Consider the following 11,145-nt stretch of genomic DNA (forward strand, 5'->3'; position numbering starts at 1 on the left):
GGGGATGCAGCCAGTGGTCAGGGAGTTGATGAGGGAAGTGAGGAATGGGAGAAGGTCTCCCGAGATGGTCTGGAGAAGGGAGGAGGGGATGGGGTCGAGCGGGCTGGTTGTCGGGCGGCCAAACCTCACTAGTCGCAAGATGTCATCTGGAGAGAGAGGGGAGGAAAGAGGTCAAGGCGTAGGGGAGTTCTGTGTGAGTGAGAGCAGTGGACTCAGTAGTCTGAGTGAATGAGTAGCGTATAGCCTATAGAAATGTTACGCAACATGAGCTCATGGGCTCTCATGAAGTGTATGATTCGATTTTTTAATACATTTGCATTGATGTCAGGGTGATTAGAGCAAGTTTGGTAGGTTACTAATGACCATCAGCAGCAGCAGAGCTTGGAGAAGCCTAATTACCGTGACTAAACGGTCACAGGGAATTTGACTGCCATCATGACTCGTGACCACGGGTGTGGCGGTAATTTGGTCCCCTTAACAGCCCTAGCTGGAACTGTCAGTGAAAAGTAGAGCGGCCCAGTCAGGCATATCGCAGTATTTCTAAATTAAATTACTGGAAAAGCAAATGGCTACTGTAAAGAGAAGACAATGAAAATACTAATCTGTCTTTTAGTTATCAAAATTCTCAACTTAAATTGGGCCTATAGCCTATCTCACTGGTACCAGTGGAGCGCGCACATTCACTCTTTATCGTTGGGTCAGTGCCACTTAAAAGTTTGTTTTTGGACAATATTTTTTTCCTCCAGTTTAGATGGACGTCATTCTATTTGTGTCTCCCCTTCTAGTAGGCCTATTATATGGACAGCATTCTTTTTATTGCTCCGTTTGTCACTGTCAGCAGAGTAGGCTAATTTGTAGTATTCAAAAATATTATGCCTCCAGTCACATAGTGTAGTAGAATTGCATGAAATATGGTTTTCCAGTGCAAAGAAGAAATGTATCGGATATAGCCTACAGCCCAGGACACTATGCGCTCAGCAAAGACTTTTTCACAATTGAGTTATACGATTAGACTGAATTATGACCATCCAATCTACTCTTCACATTACGTGTAGTAGGTCATCTTACATAAGTCTGCAAATCCGATGAGGCATGGAATGTTTTATTATAAAAGGTGCATTTTTATGGTGAAAATTTCATTCTCCTAACTTGAAACTTATGCGCCACCTATGAGTAGGTTAGTGATTATGCTGTTCGTTACTTGTTTTGTTGGCTGAGGAAAATTTAATTGTGGACAGTTATTCTAACATCTTCAAAGTGCATGATGGTAATGACACGTCATTGCATTCTTGACTTGCATGTTCTGTAAAGATGAATTACCATAATCTAAATGTGATTCCTGTCATTCTGAGCAGCGTGGGTGGAGGCCCTAATCAGGTTACACACCTAACGCATATGGGTCCGGTACATTTTTCAAATGTCTGGTCAATTATAATGCTGCCGGTCAAATGTCCGGTGCCATATTTTCATAACGGAAACCCTGGTCTCATGGTAGCGCGGGGTATGCAAAATGGGTCAACTTTGAGTACCTCTATGTCCTGAATGTTTTGTCATTCAGGTCACTTTTTTGACAACTTCTACCATGGGCAAACATGTATGGAAGGTTTCGTTCAAATCAAAAGGGGTGCAGTTAGAAAGTGATTGAAATTATATGGTGTGTTAGGGCTGCACTGAGAAAGAATTATTTTTTTTAAAACACTGCAAGATCAAAGTAATATACACTGCCTTCGGAAAGTATTCAGACCCCTTAATTTTTCCACATTTTGTTATGTTAAAAGCCTTATTCTAAAATTGATTAAATAATCAAATAAATCCTCAGCAATCTAAACACAATACCCCATAATGACAAAGCAAAAAGTTGTATTTTATTTTAGCAAATGTTTTCAAAATAAAAACATACCTTATTTACATAAGTAGACCCTTTGCTATGAGACTCAAAATTGAGCTCAGGTGCATCCTGTTTCCATTGATCATCCTTGAGATGTTTCTACAACTTCATTGGAGTCTACCTGCGGTAAATTAAATTGGTTGGACATGATTTGGAAAGGCACACAACTTTCTATATAAGGTCCCACAGTTGACAGTGCATCACTGAGCAAAAGCAAAAACCAAGCCATGAGGTCAAAGGAATTGTCCGTAGAGCTCCGAGACAGGATTGTGTCAAGGCACAGATCCGGGGAAGGGTACAAAAAAAAGTTCTGCAGCATTGAAAGTCCCCAAGAACACAAAGGCCCCCATCATTCTTAAAATGGAAGAAGTTTGGAACCAATAAAGACTCTTCCTAGAGATGGCCGCCCGGCCCAACTGAGTAATCTGTGGAGTAGGGCCTTGGTCAGGGAGGTGACCAAAAACCCGACTGTCCCTCTGACAGCGCTCTAGAGTTCCTCTGTGGAGATGGGAGAAACTTCCAGGAAAACAACCATCTCTGCAGCACTCTACCAATCAGGCCTTTATGGTAGAGTGGCCAGACGGAAGCCACTCCTCAGTAAAAGGCACATGACAGCCCGCTTGGAGTTTGCCAAAAGGCACCTAAAGAATCTCAGACCATGAGAAACAAGTTTCTCTGGTCTGATGAAAGCAAGATTAAACTATTTGGCCTGAATGCCAAGCGTTACATCTGGAGGAAACCCGACACCATCCCTACAGTGAAGCATGGTGGTGCAGGTGTGCCAAGCTTGTAGCATCATACCCAAGAAGACTCTATGCTGTAATCGCTGCCAAAGGTGCTTCAACAAAGTACTAAGTAAAGGGTCTGGATATTTACGTAAATGTGATATTTCTGTTTATGTAATAAAAGTGGATCATTTTCTATAAACCTGTTTTTGCTTAGTCATTATGGGGTATTGAGTGTAAATTGAGGGGGGAAACTATTTAAATACATTTTAGAATAAGGCTGTAATGTAACAAAATATGGAAAAAGTCAAGGGGTCTGAATACTTTCCGAAGGCACTGTATCTAGTTGAAACTAACAGTTACATTTGTTTCTGTAGGGACCCAGGTGGCCATAAAGCATGTGCCTACATTGTTATCTAGGAGTTATCTGTGGGCACTATATCCTAGAGACCTGCTGTCACAACAGCGATCGTTTGCACACTGAGTGCAAGGCCATTTGAAACACTTAGAGGCAAACAGGTCAGTGTTTGTCTACAAAGATGAATGATCTTATTTATCTGGCTATACCAAATCAGATATAAACACTCAGATCAATTATATTCTGAGGTAGCTGAACTTGCACTGCTGCCTCTTCTGCACAGTTTTTCCATCTCAGAACATGTTGGCTAACCACAACAACACAAGAGTTCAGATTAGAGGTCGACCGATTAATCGGAATGGCTGATTAATTAGGACCGATTTCAAGTTCACACAACAATCGGTAATCAGCACTTTTGGATGCCGATTATATTGCAATCCATGAGGAGACTGCGTGGCAGGCTGACCACCTGTTACACGAATGCAGGCGGCAAGGAGCCATGATAAGTTGCTAGCTAGCATTAAACTTATCTTATAATAAACAATCAATCTTAACATAATCACTAGTTAACTACACATGGTTGATGATATTACTAGTTTAACTAGCTTGTCCTGCGTTGCATATAATCAATGCGGTGCCTGAAATGGTGTCACTTCTCTTGCGTTAAGTGTAAGCAGAGTCATGCAGCAGGTTGGGTCGCCTGGCTCGTTGAGAACTGTGTGAAGACCATTTCTTCCTAACAAAGACCATAATTAATTTGCCAGAAGTTTACATAATTATGACATAACATTTAAGGTTGTGCAATGTAACAGGAATATTTAGACTTAGGGATGCCACCCGTTAGATAAAATACGGAACGGTTCCGTATTTCACTGAAAGAATAAACGTTTTGTTTTCGAATGGATAGTTTCCGGATTTGACCATATTAATGACCTAAGACACGTATTCCTGTGTTTATTATATTATAATTAAGTCTATGATTTGATAGAGCAGTCATTCAAACTGCACTTTTCTCCATTTGCCAGCAGCTTTTCGCAATGCTTGAAGCACAGCGCTGTTTATGACATCATGCCTATCAACTCCCGAGATTAGGCTGGCAATACTATAGTGCCTATAAGAACATCCAATAGTCAAAGGAATATGAAATACAAATGGTAGAGAGAGAAATAGTCCTATAATAACTACAACCTAAAACATCTTAACTGGGAATATTGAAGACTCATGTTAAAAGGAACCACCAGCTTTCATATGTTCATATTCTGAGCAAGGAACTTAAACATGAGCTTTCTTACATGGCACATATTGCACTTTTACTTTCTTCTCCAACACTGAGTTTTTGCATTATTTCAACCAAATTGAACACGTTTCATTATTTATTTGAGACTAAATGTATTTTATTGATGTACTATATTAAGTTAAAATAAGTGTTCATTGTTCATTCAGTATTGTTGGAATCGCCATTACCACACACACACACACACAAAAAGTCGTCCGATTAATCGGTATCGTTTTTTTTTGGGGTCATCCAATAATCGGTATCGGCGTTGAAAAATCATAATCGGCCGACCTCTAGTTCAGATTCAAGGATGTTTATTTAGATTTATCAAACAAAATTTAAAATAGGCAGGTCTAACTTCTACTTTGATAGGACACTTTATTGGGCCGTAAACGATGGAGAAGTTACAGCCTCTACGGCGGTCTATGCAAAGAGCTCAGCTGCATACAGAGAGGTCTGTCCACAGAGGACAGTCACTCCATTCCTGATAAAACGGCTGGAGTCTGGATCCAACACAAGCGCCATAATAAATAGCCCCCCTTAACAATGTTCCAAAGGAACTCAACTGTGAACTCAACCAGCAGGCCTATACGGCTGAAAAGACATCGGCCATGTGCCATTATGCAAAGGCCTAACATTATGTTTAGCTCCTCTCCGTTATGTTGGCCTAACCAAGATGAAGGAAAAATATTGACACTGATGCAATATTATCCATGTAGCATTGAAGAAAAGAAACAAGATTAAGAAACAGGAAATAGGGTGTCAAATAAAATTCCGTTGGGTGCATACATAGGCCCCTGATCCAAATAGACAGTTTATAATACCTCAAAATAAACCCTAATTATAAGTTGATAGACATGAATAAATCTGAAAAATCCATCTTCACAAATAAACTGCAGGCTACAAATGAAAAAAGAAATACTGCCAAACAACCATTTGGATCTGTCATGTTAATCAAAGAATATCTTACCTCATCTGCATTTTCAGTTCCTGTGTCTTTCCCACTAGTGGCATTACTGTTTTTAGTGCTGATTTTGGCAGATTTGGTTGGTTCCTGTGAATGACAACAAGCCATAGTTATCTTACCGTATTCACTACAAACACAACTGTTGTAGGACCATACTCAACTCACATCCTCTGTTCTATGGAGTTATTGTACACTACACATAAATGTCATTTCCGTGGTTATTAAATAGGTCACGATGGTAGGGTGGCTACAATTACCGTGATTGCCCTACCTTAAAAAAAAAAACTGTTGGAATGCATTCGTGTGGCCTTGACTGTCGCATTTCTATGACAGACTGTATGGAACTAGACTTAAATGACCCCTTAGTGGAAAAAGACAGAAATTACAGTCTGGTCAAATTAAGCACAAGCGAGAGACGATCAAGCGAGAGACGATCTTAAAACATTGTAGCAAGCCATTTGACAAGAGTGTATTATCTTATGAAGAACGAGACTAAACTAAATTTAACTTGTAACTATCAACTTGATAATCGTACGTTTATTAACGAATGTAGTTAAACTCACTATCAGCGAGAACTGCCTAGGCTCACGCTCGTGCACCTTTGCAGTTCATATTCATTAAACAATACGCCATTTCAAAAAAAAATAAAAAATCGACATTATTTTACGACATCAACAGATTTGAGAATATAAATCATGTAAAAAGTTAAAACGCATTGTTGCTGTATAGGCTAGTGTATCGGTAGCTCTCAAGAACCCAAGTAGGGTATACCCAGTTTACAGGCGGCCCTCCTTGTGTTGTGATCACAGCTGGCTCCTGATCACAGCTGGCTCCCTCATGAATAGCTACATATTGTATGCCACATACGTGATAACCATGTTTGCATTACTGGTCAGCTTATACAAAAAGCTTCCATAGATGTTACAATTTACCTGCTCTTGGCGATAGTCTTCGTACTCGATTCGGGGAAAAAGGTATCTTATAAAATGTCCGCGTCCAGTTGCAGGTGGTTCTACAAAAACCAGACAAAACTCAACGGTATTACACCCATTTGGTCACACTGTGCTCTACATGTGGCCGCGTCGCGTAGATAGATGAGTTCCTGCAAAGATGATGGAAAATAAATGTGCGGTAGCTAAAATGGCAAGGAACCTCCTGGCGCGGTACAAAACATGGACTTTTGTCTGGTTTTTGTAGAACCACCTGCAACTGGACACAAACATCTCGGGTACATTTCCCCCGAATCGAGAACCAAGACAGCATCGCCATGAGCAGGTTAGTTGAAACATCTAATTGCGGCGTTTTCTATAAACTAACCTGTAACGCCCAGTAATGGAAACATAGTTATCACATCTGTTTTACAATCACAACACTTTGTCTGAATTTAAAATAAAGTACACCTCACATCCGATACGGTTTGGGAAATCTTTGGAATTTAACATTCATATAAGCGTGAAAGAATCTTTAAATGACTAAAGATACACATATTGTGTGCAGTTTAGCAAAGTTGCACCTGACTTTTTTTCCTCTCACCACCTCGGCTATGACATCCCCATACCTTGCCCTCTCAATTCCACTGCGACTATTCCACATGTCCTGTGTTTCTCAAAATACATATGGGTGCAACTTTCCTAAACTGTGTATACGGTAAGTGTATCTTTTGTATTTTAACTGTGAGGCGTATTTGAGTTTAGACAGAGCATGTGGGCAGCGTCGAAACATCGGCGAAATCCCCTCAGGCGGCAAACAGCTTTGTCAATAGACGGTATAACGTTAAGATTTACCGTCTATTTTAATAGGCTTGTCTATCGTTGTTAAATCAATTTAAGATTTTAATATACAGGGTAATGTAAACAATGGTAAGATCACATATGTTGTTGGCTGCTGATGTCTTTGCATAGTCTGAAAATGCATCTGCTCTGCTAGGCCTAACGATAATAGTACAACATCTAGTTGGCGTATTAGAATACAATTACGAGATACGGTCTACTTCCTCTGAATATTTGGCAACAATATTTGTATTGTTGCGATCAGTACGTTACCTTTTCCTTTTTAGTTTTATTCGGCATGTTGTGGCTGTTGATCTTTTTCACGGTGACTCCGTGACAGATTTCCCCGGGACTCGATCGCTGCCACTCGGTTACCTTCAACTCCCTGCGCCCTTCTAGGCCAAGAAAAAGATAATTGGCCAGCCACACGTTATACTGCCTAGTGACGGGCCACTGTAATTATTTCATTGGGTGGTTATAGGATGGGCGGATTGTACTCCTCGTCTAGGCTGGAGGCGTTGAATGATGCACTTTTGCCCTAGCAACAATTCATGAATGAAGCTCTTCTTCTTCTTCAGTATTATGGTGGTCCGCAAACAAATGTTATAGGTTAATGCCGCCACCTACTGTACAATCCATTATACATGGTGATACAAAAAAGGGAAAATTTAATTAATGCCTAGTACCACACATGTAGCACTATATTGGATCATTGGCTCAAACATTGGATCAAACATTTCTGCAGCATTGAAGGTCCCCAAGAACACAGTGGCCTCCATCATTCTAAAATGGAAGAATTTTGGAACCACCAAGACTTTTCCTAGAGCTGACCGCCCAGGCAAACTGAGCAATCAGTGGAATAGGGGCTTTGTCAGGGAGGTGACCAAGAACCCGATGGTCACTCTGACCGAGCTACAGGGTTCCTCTGTGGAGATGGTTATCCTTCTGGAAGGTTCTCCCATCTCTGCAACCAATCAGGCCTTTATGGTAGAGTGGCCAGATGGAAGCCACTCCTCAGTAAAAGGCACATGACAGCCCGCTTGGAGTTTGTCAAAAGGCATCTAAAGGACTCTTAGATCATGAGAAATAAGATTCTCTGGTCTGATGAAACCAAGATTGAAGTCTTTGGTCTGAATGCCAAGCGTCATGTCTGGAGGAAACCTGGCTACGGTGAAGCATAGAGGTGGCAGCATCATTCCGTGGAGATGTTTTTCAGCAGCAGGGACTGGGAGACTAGTCAGGATCAAGGCAAAGATGAACAGAGCAAAGTACATACATAGAGATCCTTGATGAAAACCCGCTCCAGAGCGCTCAGGACCTCAGACTGGGGCAAAGGTTCACCTTCCAACAGGACAATGACCCTACGCACACAGCCAAGATAACACAGAAGTGGCTTCAGGACAAGTCTCTGAATTTCCTTGAGTGGCCCAGCCAGAGCCCGGACTTGAACCCAATCGAACATCTCTGGTGAGACCTGAAAATAGCTGTGTAGCAACACTCCCCATCCAACCTGGCAGAGCTTGAGAGGATCTGCAGAGAAGAATGGGAGAAACTCCGCAAATACAGGTGTGCCAAGCTTGTAGAGTCATACACAGGAAGACTCAAGGCTGTAATCGCTGCCAAAGGTGGTTCAACAAAATACTGAGTAAAGGGTCTGAATACTTATGTAAATGTGACATTTCATTTTATATATATATATATATATATATATATATATATATAACTGTTTTTGCTTTGTCATTATGGGGTACTTTGTGTAGATTGATCAGGATTGTTTTTAAAAAACATTTTACAATAAGGCTCTAACGTAACAAAATGTTGAAAAACTGAAGGGGTCTGAATACTTTCCGAATGCACTGTAAGTATCATGATAATATCATATTGTGAGGTCCCTGGCAATTCCCAGACCTAGTAGTTAAGGTTACGTAACCTTATTTAGTCCTACCTGCTATGGTGGGTTTTAAATGAATTGGTATTCACGTTTGTTTTTTAGGTAGAATTACTGTCATGGGCATCCCGAGTGGCGCAGCGATCTAAGGCACTGTATCGCAGGGGTTCGATCCCAGGCTGTGACCGGGAGTACCATAGGGCAGCGCACAATTGGACCAGCGTCGTCTGGGTTAGGAGAGGGTTTGGCCTGGGGGCTTACTTGGCTCATCGTGCTCTAGCGACTCCTTGTGGCGGGCCAGGCGCCTGCAGGCTGACTTCGCCTCTCCCGAGCCCGTTGGGGAGTTGCAGCAATGAGACAAGATCGTTATCACGAAATTGGGGAGAAAAAAGGGGTAAAAATTGCAACAAAATAAATAATTACTGTTATTGATGCCAAATTGCAAACCTTATTTGCACCTTCTGTATTCCAAAACCAATGGGTGTGCCTGAGTCTTATCACCTCTCAACTTGGTAAACTATTTCAACCTCGATCACTATTCTTTGGTTTGGTTCAGTCATTGCAGGAAGTCCTGAAGAGCAGGAGTTTGAAGGCTTTTGTCCCAGCCCAGCTCTAACACTTGATCAACATAGTCCATTGACCATAATGTCAGGGGGATGAGGGGGATTCATTTTGATGGTATTGATATATAACGCATGCTCCACTCTCAAGTTGGACTTATTGACTGATGCCAAGGCGGCGGTTGCTAAGAAGAAAGGAGCAGCTGCGAAACAGAAGATTGCAGCCAAGGCAGCACTGGTCCACACCTGCCTTGTCTGTCGGGTGAGTAGTATTGGTTGGTAATGTATGTGCCTTTTAGGTTCCTCTCCATGTGTAGGGTATTGTTCTGGCCTGTGTGGTACAGTTTTTCATATTTGTGGTAGTTTGTTGCATCGTATTGTTTAGTTTATAATTTGTGTCAACTTTGAATTCAATCTAAGCCACAGATTTCCTCCATTTTGTACTTGACCTTTATAGACGCAGACCTGAAGACATTCAAGCAGCACTTTGAGAGCAAGCATCCCATGTCTCCAATGGTCCCAGTACCGGTTGATGTGCAGACATAAGTGAACACACACTCAAATGGACCTATAGCTGGGGTAGATTCTTCCATCATTCGCACATAGTAGATATTGTGTAAAGCACCATGTTGTCAACAAAATGCTGTCCTCAATGCTTAAGTTGTATTGTCTATGGCTTAATTTGTGGAAATGCTGTGATCACTCATCGCCTTTAATGTTGTGATTCACAGACACATGGTGACCACGATTTGAATGCTTACAACTGAGACGGAATGACGTGACCCCGTGAATGACTGGACATGGGCTGGATATTTGTGACAACAACCTAAAAGGGGTGCAGACGCACACTAGCATCCCATTTTATGTTTATTCCATAGCCAATTATATCTCTAGCTAACTCTTTATTCCACACTATGCCTTTTATGCCCCGTGGTCCCTCAACTTCTAACACTTTGTAACTCTCCATTTTATCTCTATAAACCCACGCTACCTCCACCCATTTTCCCTATACTGCTTCCTTCACTTATTATTCTCCTGATTTGATAACATTTAGACTCAATAACATGTTTCAAGGTGCTTAAACATGGGCGGTGGTAAGCGGCAATTGAACCACGAGAATATCCGCCCACCGTGTGTTCCACTGCCCACCAGTGATCCAGGTTGTTGTCAGCTTGAATGTTGTCATTAAAACATTGTTTGATTGGTTGACAAGATGAACTCTGCTCATTGGTCAACCATGCGCGGCGGCAGCTCAGGACTTAAGCTAATGACATCTTTTGGTGCCTTGAGCTCCGAGCCAGCTTCGCCGTTCATGGGAGCAAGCACCACGAACAGGGCCGCTTGCAAAACTGCTTGCGTTTCGCCGCCAACCGCTCTACTCCAATTGAAGTCTGTAACCCTTGCCACTTACCGCGGCCTTGTACCTTTTTGTGGTGTACTGTTTTTGCTACCTTCAGACTGAATGCAGTGGTAAATGTGTTGCTCACAATTGACAGCCGCAATATGGACCTGTTAAATTGACAAGGGTGTTGATATAGTTGACTTTAGGCATGGCTTCCTTGTTTTGAGTCTGTTAAGTTTGTTTCTCATTGACCTAGTATTTTGACCTAGTATTTTCTATCAAATCAAATTTACTTATAAAGCCCTTCTTACATCAGCTGATATATTAAAGTGCTGTACAGAAACCCAGCCTAAAACCCCAAACAGCAAGCAA

The 11,145-nt window shown here is 41.6% G+C and overlaps 1 protein-coding gene and 1 long non-coding RNA gene across 3 annotated transcripts in view; one reads left to right on the top strand and one right to left on the bottom strand.

The window, feature by feature from the left end:
* The window catches only part of LOC106605890 (serine/threonine-protein phosphatase 2A 56 kDa regulatory subunit delta isoform), a 56,745-nt gene extending 49,223 nt beyond the window's left edge, over positions 1-7,522 (bottom strand). Inside the window, exons 1-2 of the mRNA XM_014201887.2 lie at positions 7,257-7,522; positions 5,218-5,301 (exon numbers count right to left, since the gene is read on the bottom strand). Coding sequence (XP_014057362.1) covers positions 5,218-5,301; positions 7,257-7,283 — 111 coding nt within the window. The 5' untranslated portion in view covers positions 7,284-7,522. The remainder of the gene's footprint in view (positions 1-5,217; positions 5,302-7,256) is intronic.
* LOC106605907 (uncharacterized) lies at positions 6,270-11,145 on the top strand. Of its 2 annotated transcripts, none has more exons than XR_001328964.2 (4): positions 6,270-6,489; positions 9,583-9,693; positions 9,889-10,010; positions 10,163-11,145. It is a non-coding gene; the product is annotated as an uncharacterized lncRNA (long non-coding RNA). The 2 variants fall into 2 exon arrangements; XR_001328961.2 differs by having other exon boundaries at positions 6,296-6,861.

Source organism: Salmo salar, chromosome ssa01 (genome assembly GCF_905237065.1).
Source record: "Salmo salar chromosome ssa01, Ssal_v3.1, whole genome shotgun sequence".
Lineage (NCBI taxonomy): Eukaryota > Metazoa > Chordata > Actinopteri > Salmoniformes > Salmonidae > Salmo > Salmo salar.